We start from the raw sequence: 15,289 nt of genomic DNA on the forward strand, positions 1-15,289 counted from the left end.
CTTTTAAATCTTACCATACAATTGGGCAATATATTATGTTTATGTGCATTAAAATAAAAAATAAAAAAAAAGTGTATTTTTCCCCAAAATCTGCATTTGAGAAAATTGCTGTGCAAATACTGTGTGACATAAAAAAATTGCAACAACCACCATCTAGGGATTCTGCTTTAAAAATATATATTTCGGGGTTCAAAGTAATTTTCTGGCAAAAAAACTTGTTCATATAATCAAAAAAAGTGTCAGAAAAGGCTCGGTCTTCAAGTGGTTAGAAGAGTGGGTGATGTGTGGCATAGGCTACATATGTTTGCAGACACTATAACTTTCACACAAACTAATTAATATACCAGTACATGTACTGGGATTTTTTTTTTTTTTTTTTACCAGACATGTAGCAGAATATAATTTGGGGAGGGGGGTGTTTCAAATTTTTCAGTCTTTTTTCGTTTATATCACAAAAAATAAAAAACCCAGTGGTGAACAAGTACCACCAAAAGAAAGCTCTATTTTCATATGAAAAAAAAAGGACATAGATTTTGTTTGGGTATAGAATTGCATGGCCACGCAATTACCAGTTGAAATCGTGCAATGCTGAATAGCAAAAAATGGCCTGGTCATGAAGGGGGTAAATCTTCTGGAGCTGAAGTGGATATTGTCACTATATATGTATTTGATGGTTTTGAGTAGCTCACTAGAATTTGTGGTTGATTATAACATTATTACCTAGAAAGCCAAATAAAGGGAGACAATAGTAACTAGGGAAAGACTCAAAAAAGTGTAGATTACCCGATAACCTGTGAGTTCAAAATGGATTGTGTGGTTAGCACTGCAGTGTATCTTGTAGGATAAATGGATATAATGTAGTGTGTACTAAAGATCTAATTAATGATTGAACAAGACATGCATAGTCAAGAACCGGTATGTAAAGATACAGAGAAATCCAGTTTTGCTGTGCCCACGGGCATACCCTCAAAGAGGTCTTCAGGATCTGGGTGCCATAGGAATGGACCACTGCACCCTGAGACTAACTACACTTTTACATCATGAGCCAAGGTGAGTACCTAATGCAGGATCCAGTGCCTGAAGCAAATATAACAGGCTGCCGCAGGGTCTGGGTGCAATTCCAAGTTGAGAAGACACAGGCCTGTCATCCACCCGCTCTGCTTAACAGGGAATCAGTGGACAAATCCCCTGCAGAGCAAAGTGGATCTGTCCCATGTGAAAGGGGTCTTATTAACGCTGAGGTCAGATACAAACAGCTACACATTGCCAAGGGCGTACCAGGTTAGCCATAGGTCTGGGGATAAATATGAATATCGGAGTATGGCGAACTTTTGGCCAAAGAATTTGCAAGTTCACCACCTGAAAAAAGAATAAGCTATAATTCAGTGGCATGTATCAGTACCAAACTTTTCCTTGAGTTGCAATAGCTAGTGAGTTAAAAGGAATGGATAACCCAGCTGCTTTTACATAAAAGGGTGGGCTCACAACAGTGTGTGTGGGAGCGGTTAGGTCTAGTTCACACTTAGTTTTTTAGCGCACTTTGCAGAAACGCATTACAGTGGTGTCATATGGGACACATTCACATCTATGCATTTTTTCAGCCGATGCACTATTGGAAAGGGTCAGGGACTTTTTTTAAACGCTGTGCTTTTTTAGGTTCAACAGACATCAATGGACACACAGCAGAAACACATGTAGTATGGTTTTGATGCATTTTGCATTTTTATCCTGCATAAAAAAAAAAAAACAAGTGTGTAAAAACAAAAATGCACTGCAAGAACAAATCAAAAGCAAACTGTGTAGGTGTGAACCAGACCTAAGAAAGAGCTGACAACTGTGTGGGAAGAGATTTTTTTTTTGTACATATTGGCACTGGCAGTGTCCATCTTCCCATGCCTTTTGATTGCTTATTAGCCCTACAAATGACCATAAATAAATAAGACCCCCAACCCCAAAGACTTGTGAACTTCGAACGTGATTTGCGATACAGTTTGCAAAGTGAACCTAAGCAGATTCACTCATCCCTACCTAACTCTTTAAAATTGTCGGGTCATTTTGTTTGCTACATAAACTTTTACTGGAATGAGAATTTCGAGTTTCTGAAATGTCGATTTAGATATAGCTTGTACAAATAAATTTTGAAGTTTTTACAGGTATGTAGTTTGCAAAATTGCTACATATTTGTAATAGTTCAGAAACTGCCTGTGCAACCTTAACTACTGTCACTTGCACCGAGTGCTGCATGTCGTCTTTGAAGTCACAAAAGAATGTTATGCTTGTCTTCCAATATGTGGAATTTAAAGAACAACTTGTAGTATAATTTATTGCTTATTTAGCAAATACTGGATTAGGCTGTGATGTAGATTTATGGGTCATAAGCAGTACATTACTTATATGAATTTAAAAAGGACAAGTATTAGGGATTGATCACACTTGACTAAATTTCTAACTCTTACCAAATGCTCCTATAGCTTTAGCATAGGCATCAGACAGGTGTTAATGAGCTTTTGTATGGCCCTTTAACTGGCTTTTTACAAACGTTAAAACCATGCCACAAACTAAATAAACTGTAATGTTATTAACGCAACCGCACCGCAAATTTCTGCCAGCATGTTTGAGGAGTATCACTATAGACTTGAATGGGAGGCGTTGAAAGGCTCCAAGCTCCTCCTGAGTCAACATATGGCTTCAATTTTGAAGTGACGCAATGCTAACGCTTCATGCTTTGACAATGTGAACAGCACTGTGTGCTGTCCATAGTATCATTTGCATAGGCGTTTGAGGAGAGTTAAAAACACCCCTTAAACGCCTGCTTTCAGTGCCAGTGTGAACTTGGCCTTAGACACATACCTTTATAAATTTCCCCAACTAAAATGTTCCTGTTCTATTTTATAACAAGAGAGGGAATTGCAATCTCTGATTTTTTTTTTTTTTTAATGGTTGAACTGGATGGACTTTTGTCTTTTTTCAGCCAGACTATGTAACCGATGCGCACTGATGAGGCAGCACTGATAGGTGGCACGGATAAGTACTGACAGGGATTATTGATGGGCACTGAAATGCAGCACTGATATGTGGCACTGATGGGCAAGGATGATCACTGATAGGCAACACTGACTGGCACTGATAGACTGCACTGATGGGCACTGACAGGCATCACTGATGGACACTGAAAGGCAACACTGATAGGCGGCACTGATGGGCATTGACAAGCATCACTAATGGGCACTGATACGTGTCATTGATAGGCGGCAATGATGCGCACTGAAAGGCAGCACTGATTATCAGTGCCCTGATTATCAGTGGAGATGCCCCCCCTGAGGAATGCTGGTAACCGCCTCTCCTCTACTCACCCGCTGTCAGTGTGAGGTGAGGACTGCCTCTAACCGGCATTTCCTGTTTACATGTGATCAGACACAGCTGATCACATGGTAGAGTCTACATCATCGGCTGTTTACTGCGATCAGTGATCCGCTGTGTCTTAGGGACACAGCACACCACCGATTGCTGGGACATGCATGCGCAGCTTGAGTGGGAGGACGTCATATGACATCCTCTCAGAACAAGGGAGGCGGTTAAAAAAAAAAAGTTTTAACTGAAAATCAACTTGTTCAATGACAAACACTTTCTTTGATCATATGCAAATCACATGGTAATAAATCAGATTTGATGGTTTTGTAGACTGATCAACAAACAAATATTTCTGAATGGTTTCTTTGCTCAGTTCATATTTACTTGCTTTCCAAATTACATTTTCTACAATAAAAATGTTTTTAAAAAAAGTACTCACCACAGTGTTGTTTGTTTGAGGCTGATAAATTATGAAATGTGTTATGGTAGGGAAGTTGTCCAATTTTAGTGTTACACCCTACAAAATAAAGTAATATGGCAAATAAAAGAAAATTAAAACTACAAACAATTCTCAGTGAAAGTACTTGCTAAGCGACACTTTATATCTAAACATAACAATAGTTGCAGACTTACACTGGGGCCTTCAGCTTCCTTGGGCAACTCTAAACAGTATTGTGATGCATCTTTAAGTAGGAAGGGGCTACCTATAAAGTATGCCTGTTCACAATGTATTCATGCTGAAGATGTCTCAGATTGGGAGCTCACATAATTATTATTATTATTATACAGGATTTATATAGCTCCAAAAGTTTGCTCAGCGTTTTACGATAAAACAGGAGACAATACAGCAACAATACAGTTCAATACAAGAGGGATAGGAGGGCCCTGATCCTTGGAGCTTACAATCTTACAAGCTTACATAATATATAGTTAGGGGTCACACTTTGCAGTGGTGCCTTGGAATGGCAATGTATAAACATATTTGCAGTAAAGTTGTTCTAAAGGCTCGTATTTTGTTTTTTTTTAATAATAAAGACATTATACTTACCTGTTCTGTGAAATGGTTTTGCACAGAGCAGCTCCAATCATCTTCTCGGGTCCCCCGCCTGTGCTTGTGGCCCCTTCCCCTTTCGGAGTTCCTCCAGAGCAAGCGGTTTGCTCTGCGGGTACTCGTGTGTGCTCACTCCAGAGCCGCTTTTGTGTCTCTATAGGACGCAGAGTGTGGCTCAGTCCTGCCCCCTGCTTCACCCTCACTGGCTGTGATTGACAGCAACAGGAGCCAATGAGTCTCAGCCAATGAGGAGAAAGATTCTGGAAAGTCGTCGTTCTCATTCATATAAAAAGGTAAGTAGGATATTTGGTGCACCCCGAGACGGAGTAAGGAGGTAGATGCGGCATACAATAGTATGTATAAACCTATAATTAATGGTGATGGAATTAGGGAAATAAATCATAAACAATATACTGTAATAAATATACAAATAAAATGTCCTTAGAAAGAGTCCTATAGGTAATTTTGATGGACCATGGAGTGAAGGCAGCCGTCCAATAACAATCTAGAGGCCCTGTGGAAGATCAGGAAGAAAGAGGCGGCGCCCTCTAAGTGCAGTATGAAAGCTTTTTAATTGATAACAAGTGTAGTAATACAGGCCACTCAAAAAGCATAAGTAGGTTTATGCTTTTAAATTAATAGGCATTCGCTGTAGGGAAGGAGTGTGAAGCCTCTGGATGGATGGTGGTCACCGGCATCTGGCAGTGGTGGCTTCCAGCACGTCCTCCTAGTTCTGGGATTCCATCAGTTGAGACGGCACTTTTGGTCACATGATGGTAGGGGTTGGCACGTGCTTGGAGCATGCATGCTCCCTCATCAGGCCGTAAGGACGCCATCTTGAAGGGGTGCATTTATACTCTCAGCGAGGGGAGGAGTAAGGGAACTTCTCCTACAGGCAGACAGAGCTTGAGGAGTAAACGACCCACAGTAAGAGGCCTATCATTAGGTGCAAGAGTGGACAAGGGATAAAAAACAAGATAAAATGTAATAAAACTAAGTAAGAGAAAAGATGTATATCGCAAATTTTAATACACAGAAATTACCTTTAGCACTATGTCCATGTGTGTGGACTAATACATATGAAAACTACAATAAAGGTTCATAGTGTTATATGGAGTGCAAGAAATATTGAAAAAAACATATCACACAACAGATAATTGAATACTTAAAAGTAATATGAGCTGAGCATTGGAATATTATGTCAAAACTAGTATTAAGCAGAAAAAAACAAAATAAAGAATAAAAATGGAGAAGAGGATAAATTCAGGAATAGTAAAAATTGTTAAGCATGCTGGTTTAGATTAATAACCGAATCAAGGATAAATGAATGGATGGAACATGATATACAATTAAAAAATAAAAATAAATTCAGGATAATAAAAACTGAGAGGGATAAATTCAGGATAATAAAAATTGTTCAGCATGCTGGTTCAGATTGGTAACTAAATCAAGGTTAAATGAATGGATGGAACACGATGATATGTGATTAAAAGATGAATAAATGAGTGAATAAATGTAACCTATGTTGCCGTTGGAGATGTGGAGATACGTACGTGATGGAAATGGCTGAGTGGAAAACATAGATGCACTTATGTGCTTATTGTGAGGTTTGGATGCGGATGCAATTATAGAAATATGTTGGAATATACATGCTTGCCTACATACAGTTGTGTGCAAAATAATAGCAGTGTTGAAAAAAGTGAATAAAGCTCAAAATCCTTCTAATAGCTTTTATTTCCATACACACAAATGCATTGGGAACACTACACATTCTATTCCAAATCAAAACATGAAGAAAAATATCAAATTTGTGGTGTTCCTCTAAAAAAAAATTGAAGAAAAGTGAATATTAGACTGTTCAAAAAAATAGCAGTGTTTGTATTCTTCTTTACAAACTCAAACATTCACTATATAAACTGAAAAATGTTTGAAGATTTTGCTTTCCTTTGAATCACTTAATGAATATTTAGTTGTATAAGCACTGTTGCTGAGAACTGATGTACATCTGTGTTGCATGGAGTCAACCAACTTCTGGCACCTGTGAACAGGTATTCCAGCCCAGGATGATTGGACTACATTCCACAGTTCTTTATTTCTTAGTTTTGCCTCAGAAACTGCATTTTTGATGTCACCCCACAAGTTTTCTATTGGATTAAGATCCGGGGATTGGGCTGGCCACTCCATAACGTCAATCTTGTTGGTCTGGAACCAAGATGTTGCACATTTACTGGTGTGTTTGGGGTCGTTGTCTTGTTGGAACACCCATTTCAAGGGCATTACCTCTTCAGCATAAGGCAGCATGACCTCTTCAAGTATTCTGATGTATTCAAACTGATCTATGATCCCTGGTATGCAATAAATAGGCCCAACACCGTAGTATGAGAAACATCTCCATATCATGATGCTTGCGCAACCATGCTTCACTGTCTTTTTTTCCAACAGTGGGACTTTGCGGGGGCTTCTTGCAGATAGCTCGGCTTCACATAGGCGTCTTCTAATTGTAACAGTACTCACAGGTAACTTTAGACCTTCTTTGATCTTCCTGGAGCTGATTGTTGGCTGAGTCCTTGCCATTTTGGCTATTCTTCTATCCATTCGAATGATAGTTTTTTGCTTTCTTCCATGTCTTTCAGGTTTTGGTTGCCATTTTAAAGCATTTGCCATCATTTTAGCTGAGCAGGCCATCATTTTCTGCTCTTCTTTATGTTTTCCCCTCTCCAATCAACTTTTTAATCAAGATACGCTGTTCTTCTGAACAATGTCTGGAACGACCCATTTTCCTCAGAATTTCAGAGAAATGCACTGTAACCAGCATGTACAACATTTGCTGCCTTCCTTAAATAAAGGCAATAATTGGCACCTGTTTTTCAAAGAATGAATGACCTCACTAATAGAACTCCACACTGCTATTATTTTGAACATGCCCCTTTCAATTAGTGATTCAATTACACAGAATCAGCAGCATGCATGTCATGACTGTTGGGTCTAATGGATTTCTATTACTCCACTACACCTGCTAGTAAATTATTAGCCATGTAGAAATATCATTTCTACCAAAAACAGTGATTGATCAGGTTAGTGATGTCTGACTGCTATTATTTTGAACACAACCGTAGATGTGGAAAATGAGCGCATGCGTGCAGATCCCCTAAAGACCTAAAAGGAAAATATAATGGATGGTTATGATACACGTGTATGACCCATATATATGAGACTGATAAGTACATTCAAGATGATTATGGGGATATGGTGTTTGATGTAAATGGAATTGCATGACGACAGTGTGAAAGCATAATAAACCTTACCAAACGGTATCAGGCGATAATTATTTTCCCCACTATTCCCAAACTTTGGGTTTGGCTGTGATGACAGATGTGAGGTGTGGGTCTTCTTGTAATGTTGACCAATGTTTTTGGAGTATGCGCTCCATTTAGCGAAATTGGTTATGGAATTGTGTGGTAGATCAGTACCATTCTTTAACAAAACATACACCCATATCGCCTGATACCGTTCGGTAAGGTTCAGTAAGGAATTTACAGGAAAGTCAAAATTTCTCTTGTATTAATTGCACAGTACAGGACATGGCAAAGTATTCAAGTATTCATAGATCCCAGGACATCCCCAATCTATGGTTAAAAAGGGTGGAAACACCTAGGAAAACAAAACTGAGCCTGACGCACTAACAAAGGTCAAAGACACAACTTCAGAATGTCGCTGCAAGAACCTTATTATTGAAAGCTGCATCTGCAGAAGACTGGATGTCCACTTTGTAGAACTTTGAAAAGGTACGAACAGAGAACTAGGTTACTGCCTTGCAAAGCTGGGCTACAGGGGCCTGGCAACGGAAAGCCCAAGAAAACTTTCTTCAATCTGATGGAATGATCACATAAAAGTGCTGGTGGAGATTTATCCTTGAGAGTGTAGGCTCTAGAGATAAAATTTCTTATCCATCAAGCAATGCTGGATTTGGGCAGGGTGTCTCTTGCAAGGACTTGAGGGCACAGAGGATCAGTGTTCCTGATCAAAGCTGTTGCTTTGAGCTAGACTTTAAAGGCTCTGATTAAATTCAGGCAATTAATAGATTTCCATTTGATGCTTTGGAGCAGGGCATAAGGATTATAGGGCAATGAAGTGGAGGACTGATACATCCTTAGAAAGAAAGAATAGCATGCCAATGTGAAGAATGAAAAAAAGGCCCCTTAGAAGAGGGAGAGACAAGCCTGACAGACAAATTAGCAACCAAAATGGCCATTTTGCAGGAGAGATAATCTAAGGGAATATCTCAGATGGGTTCAAATGGTGGTTTCTGCAAGACAGAGATCCCAAGAAAGCAAAAAAGTAAAAAAGGGCAAGCAAAGCCAGTAGTCTTTGAAAAAGATTGGGCCAGGCCAAAACCAGACCTTTCAAGAGTGATTAAAGCGGCATTAATCCCCCCAAAAAATGTATTACATTGCAACTTACCAATTTTTATATGTGGTGGCTGCATTGGTTTTCTTTTTTAGGCTTTTTCCCCCCTTTAGCTTCAAGTTGTTAGTCAAGTCCATCTAAATCCACTTGTCTAAAGCTGGCCATAAACTATGCAATTTTCTTGCACTATTTCTGTACAATTTCCTTTAGATTTACCTTCAACTATGTAGTGCAAGGAAAAAAGTTAGCAGCTGACTACAGCAAACTGCAAAAAGAACGGTATTTGTAAATCCAATGCAGAGTAAACCAATAACATAAATACTGGATGCAAATAATTACTTTATTTTGATCATGAAGATCATTTGAAAGGATGGGCATTTAGACATGGTGAACACACAGTCAATCACAAAAATAAAAACAGTGAATATAAAAACAAAAAAAGTCCTGCGCATTCACTTAGCTGCATCAATTAAATGGCTGGAAAACCGTTGTTTGAATTGGAAGTAGTAATCTTCATATATGGGAGGTTGTTATGATGTATTGAGGGTCCACTATAATAGTATTCTGAATAGTTCAATCGTCACAGTTTCAAGTTCCTGTTGTTTTCCAATATTGATATATCTTTAGGAAAAGACTTCTTTGCACTTCCCTCATATGCTCATCAATGTTAGATATGGGGGGTAGTAAGTGGAAAAAATACTATTCTATTCAGGGTAATCATTATATTTGATACTTCTATCATTTATACATGGTTTTTCTTTTTACTAAATATCCAAGTCATTTATTATAGATTTGACAATAGTGCCATCCACAGAGATTATCTTGTTTAAGAAATATAGGCTGATTGAGGTTGGCTATATACAGTTCATTATTTTCTTGTCAGCTAATATAATATGATGATGAAGATATGCAAGGAAGGCAACTAAAGATTACTATATCATTTTCCTCTTTAGAGTTATCAGAAATTATTGGATCCAAACTTGAGATTATATATATATATACATATATACATACATACATACATACATACATATATATATATATATATATATATACATACACACACACACACACACACACACACATATACACACACACACGTATATATCAATATTGGAAAACAACAGGAACTTGAAACTGTGAAGATTGAACTATTCAGAATACTATTATAGTGGACCTTCAATACATCATAACAACCTCCCATATATGAAGATTACTACTTCTAATTCAAACAACGGTTTTCCAGTCATTTAATTGATGCAGCTAAGTGAATGCGCAGGACTTTTTTTGTTTTTATATTCACTGTTTTTATTTTTGTGATTGACTGTGTGTTCACCATGTCTAAATGCCCATCCTCTCAAATGATCTTCTTGAACAAAATAAATTATTTGCATCCACTATTGATGTTAATGGTTTACTTTGCATTAGATTTACAAATACCGTTCTTTTTTGCAGTTTGCGCTAGTCAGCTGCTAACTTTTTTCCTATAAGCTTTATTCAGTTAAGAATCCACACCCCACAATAGGGTGAGTCAGAGAGATCCCTTTGATGGGTGATCACACCCCTAATGATGGCATTTTTTCTTTTTGTATATGTAGTGCAAGGGCCTGCCTGAGTGAATAAAAATGTAATGTGTTCTTTAGGTTTAAACTCATATTATATGGTTTTCAGTACATCTAAAAGGAAACTCTCACATGAAAATTGTATAGTGTATGGCCAACCTAGCAATACCCTCTCCTCAAATTTACAATGCTGCTGTCCAAAGGTGTTTTTTTTACGAATTCATCCCAAATGCAGACACTAAGGGGTTTATTTACTAAAGCTGGAGAGTCCAAAATCAGACTCCCTTCTGCATAGAAACCAATCAGCTTCCAGGTTTCATTGCCAAAGCTTCCTTGAACAAGCTGAGGTTAGAAGCTGATTGGTTTCTATGCAGAAGGGAGTCTGATTTTGGACTCTCCAGCTTTAGTAAATAAACCCCTAAAAGACAGACAAAGTGTGTGTTACTGGCTGGATCACCAGGTAGGTAGGTCTTCACCCTAGTCAGACCATAATCCATTGGTCCTATTAATCAGCTTTGTGGACCTGGCCCGGTGGCCCCCGTATTGGCGTATTAATGAATATTTGCTAACCACTCAGGCTACTTGTCAACTTATTCAGTCTTCAATCCAAACCTATCCTGCGGACAACGCTGGCTCTATCTCATCGGCAGTGCCTCTGTGGGAGGCCCATAAGGCCACCGTCAAAGGCCATATCATAACATTAGCTGCCTCGAAAAAACGTGAGAGGGAATGACACCTATCTGAACTACATTCTCTGCTAGCTGACGCAGACGCACGCTGGAAGGCTCACCCTACCGCAGCTCATAAAAGGGCTCATGAGGCTCTGGCTGCGGAGGTAGATTTACTTTCCGCCTCTGCTGCCGAGAAGGCCCTACACTGGACTAAATACAAATAATATACTTGTACTGACAAACCTGGACCAACGCTGGCTAGGAATCTCACTGTGATTAGGGGTGACGAACATAGCTAGATACTATCAAGCGGCTCAGATCTCTGAGCTATCTTTATTGCATGCCTCAGTTGATGTTCCCCTGTGGGTTCTCCTGGAACTTCCAAATGGCGTTCCTGTCCCCATGTCAGCGCTTTTCTGGCTGCCTTCCAACCTCAGCCATGGGGCATTGAGTCCGCTCATGCATCACAGTCTCCAAGTCTGGGACTCTGTGCAGTATTCAGGTGGTCTCATGTCATATTTGCTGCTTTTACTCCATATCATAAAGAACCCTCTCTTCCTGCCTGGTATGGATCAGCCTCTAGCGTTCTCCTAGTGGATCTATAATGGGTTTTCGCACGTCCGACACTTCTTGACCTCTAGGTCCTTTCCCACATGGGCCTCTCTTCAGGAGTCCTGTGATGTCCCTCAATCAGAATTCTTTCACTATCTCCAACTCCAACACTGGGTAACCTCATTGTGTAGGACTTCCGCTTATCCGTTCTGAAAAACTACGTTTGAGTATACCTGCCAACAATACACTGGCTCCCCAGGTCTTATTTCAGCCCTTTATGCTTCTCTGATAAGTCACTCTTCCCATAATGCCCTTTCCTATGTCACTCAATGGAAACAGGATCTGGCAATTGAGGTAAATCTAGCGGACTGGAGCAAGGCCTGGTCTTCTGTAGCTAAATGCTCATTTAACACCATTGTCTTGGAAGTAGCTTGGCTTATAAGGTGCTACTCCGTTGGGTTCCTGCCCGTATCACTCATGCAGACCCATCCTACAGTGACCGCTGCCTTTATGATTGTGGCCAGCAAGGGGATGTTTTGCATACTTGGTGGAAATGCCCTAAATTAGTCAGGTTATGGTCCAGTGAGGCCAAAAGGGCCAAGTTTGCTCACTACATTGCCCCATACCTGGTTTGTATGCTCATCAGCGGAGGCTGGCCTCCTACCATTTCTAGTTAGCCACCATAACAATATCCCAAAGCTTGGAAAAAGTAATCTGTCCCCTTTCAAGGGGTGAATCCTTTTGACTACCTTGATGCTCAATGAGCAGATGTCTAGTATTTGCAATGACTCGCAAGCCAAGTTTCTCAAAGTCTGGGAACCGTGGTTGACTTATGCTTTCCCCACCCTTCCCTGAGCCAGTTGTGGCCTCCTCTGACAGGCAATCATGTTCTTTCCCCTAGACCTACTCTTCCTCCCCTCTCCTAATTTCTGGCCCTTGGGCCTATATTTTTCCTTTTTCTGTCCTCTCCTGTCTCATCTATAGGTATGCGCTCCTTCTTACCTGCTACCCTATCTTTTAGTTTTATCTCTTCTATGTTTGGGCTGCTCGCCCATATTTTCATGTATCTACATGAGCTGTGAATGGTGGATCTGTAATGGTGTTGGTGGTACTGGGAAACCCCTTGCCGCCGGGGGGTGGTCTATCCTGATCTTCTACCCCCGCAACCCTATGAGGTGTATGGTATAGCTGCTGTATGTTAGTTTCTGACTACTTTATAGTACGTTTGTATTGCCACCTTTACCTTTATGTGTGCCTCTTCTGGTTATTGTTGTCATTGCTTGCCCCTGCGTGGGCTGGACAATTGCCTGTTTATTACTGGTCAAAACCAAATAAACATTATTGAAATAAAAAGAATTGTGAGGGCAAACAGATATAAAGATGCCCTTCACATTTCCACAAGAATAATGTATCCTTACAGCCAGGTTTACCCACTTATATAGAAAATGGTGGCATTTGAAGGGATTTGTTAAGGGATTTAAAAAACAAGAATAGGACAAATATCCTGAAGGGCTTTGGTATGATGAACAGGCTTGAGTAAAATCCTTTTTTAAACGATCTTGTGGCGGTACTGGCACAATGACTCCTTGGGACAAAAGATGGTTCAAGACATTCTGCAAATCTGAAAGTCCTTGGGCAGTTTTTGGCTTATTTGGAAGAACGCAGTAAGGTGGTAGAGTTTTGAACTTTTTACCACTTTTGAAGCCACAGTTTGAACCCACAGATCTGGGATGTCTGACTCACTCACAGAAAGGCAAATAGTAACAGAATTTCCCCACTCTTAGGAGTGAGGGAGACCCTTCATTGTGAAAAGTGCTTTTGGGAAAGCTTGGTGGCCTTGGTGGGCCAAGCCTTGCATCATAAAGAAGCACAGGACTTAGGGTTTGAAGTTGAAGCCTGGTTAGAGCACACAGGTGTGCTACAGTGGGTATAGAAAATAACCACCTCACCCTCCCTTTAAAAATGTTCACATTTTGTTGCTTTGTAGCCCGAAATGAAGACAATCATAGTTTTTGTTTTATCCAGCTGTATTTACTCAGGGCAACCTATAACATCCAAGTGAAAGATACAACAACCACGTCCGAAAATGAAAAAAAAAAAAATTCAAAAACAGAATCAGAGTTGAAAAAAAAAGGATCATCCTCTCCTAAAAATTGCTTGCAAACTCAATCACATGTAGCTAATTACAATGGCACACAAAGCCATTTGACTTTCAACTGAGCAGCTGTGGTCATTTTGATTAGCTTTGTATGAAAAGAGCTTTCTTGGAGCATTTCAGTTCCCAGTAGTGCAACTGAAGCAAGCAATCAACTATCGGTGACATGGCACAATCAAAAGATCTCCGGGATAAAGTTGTGAACTGGCACAAGTCAGGAGATGGATACTAAAAAATCAATGCCTAGAAGCACAGTGAAGTCTATTAACCACTATATATTTTTGACTTTTTGCTATAAAACATAACCCGTAAAAAAAAAAATTTTTTAAATTTAATTTCGTCATAAATTTAGGCCAAAAAGTATTCTGCTACATGTCTTTGCTAAAAAACAAAATCCCAATACATATAAATTAATTGGTTTTGTGACATTTATAGCGTCTACAAATGGCAGTATATGTACTGGAATTTAAATTTTTTTGTATACTAGTAATGGCGGGGATCGGCGACTTATAGCGGGACTGCGGTGGACATTCTAACACTGGGGGGGAACTAACTGCCACTGACATCCCAATGACACTAATACAGTGCTAATAAAAAGCACTGACACTGTAGTAATGACACTGGGCAGGAAAGGGTTAACATCTGGGGTGATCAAAGGTTAACAGAGTGCTGTGCTGTGTTTTACTGTACAGTGCAACCAGAAAGTATTCACAGCGCTTAACTTTTTCCACATTTTCTTATGTTACAACCTTATTCCAAAATGGATTAAACTAATTTTTTCCTCAACATTCTACAAACAATACCCCATAATGGATAAAAAAATGCAGCGCTCATAAAAATGAAAAATGGTAATGATAAACACAGTCCAGTAAAAAACAGTGCTCCTTGTTTCCCAGTGTAAATGGTAAAATTTCGCACTAACCAGAACGCGCATAGGTAATGCGCATATGTGTATATATATCCTGAAGATCCTCTCTCCACTTAGGTCTGGTCAGGTATGTGGCTGGGAAGGATGGAGATCCTACGCCCTCATGAGGTGAGAAGTGATTCAGCAGGTCAGAGCAATAGCGATCGAAGTAAGCCTCCAAAGGAGCTGGCACAGGAATCCCCAGGGCCTTTTGGAAGTCAAAATGGCCGCCGGGCCTCCTCGTGGCTCCGGCGGCTTGGTGTCAATGGCGTCCTGGGTCCCACCTGACGCGTTTCGTGCGCACGCACTTCTTCAGAGGTGGAACATGAGAAGGAAAGGGAAGTTGTCCAGTTCCAAAAATTTGGGGTTAAAGACAAGATATGGAGGAAGATTAAAGGAAGATCATTAATTAAGTATGGAGATATAACTATCCAAATTTATGCGGACTTAACATCAGAGACCCTATGGAGAAGGAGATCCCTGAGACTCTTGTTGGAGCAAATGAGAAAACAGAATGTGCAGTATAGATGGGGTACATGTGGAAGCCCCCCTGGAGATCCGGTTGATGTGGGTAGTGAAGATTTTTTCTGAGTCCAGTTGATAGAGAGAGGGGATCTGGGGTGGTCGGAGGAG

At 39.9% G+C, this 15,289-nt stretch overlaps 1 protein-coding gene across 2 annotated transcripts in view; it reads right to left on the bottom strand.

The window, feature by feature from the left end:
- Positions 1–15,289, bottom strand: part of PGAP1 (post-GPI attachment to proteins inositol deacylase 1) — a 446,717-nt gene that overhangs the window by 209,867 nt on the left and 221,561 nt on the right. For both annotated transcript variants that reach the window (XM_089692689.1, XM_089692690.1), the window contains exon 13: positions 3,791–3,868. In XM_089692689.1, coding sequence (XP_089548815.1) covers positions 3,791–3,868 — 78 coding nt within the window. The remainder of the gene's footprint in view (positions 1–3,790; positions 3,869–15,289) is intronic.

Source organism: Staurois parvus, unplaced genomic scaffold (assembly GCF_062004578.1).
Source record: "Staurois parvus isolate SC_StPar_1 unplaced genomic scaffold, SC_StPar_1.0 ptg000601l, whole genome shotgun sequence".
Classification (NCBI taxonomy): Eukaryota; Metazoa; Chordata; class Amphibia; order Anura; family Ranidae; genus Staurois; species Staurois parvus.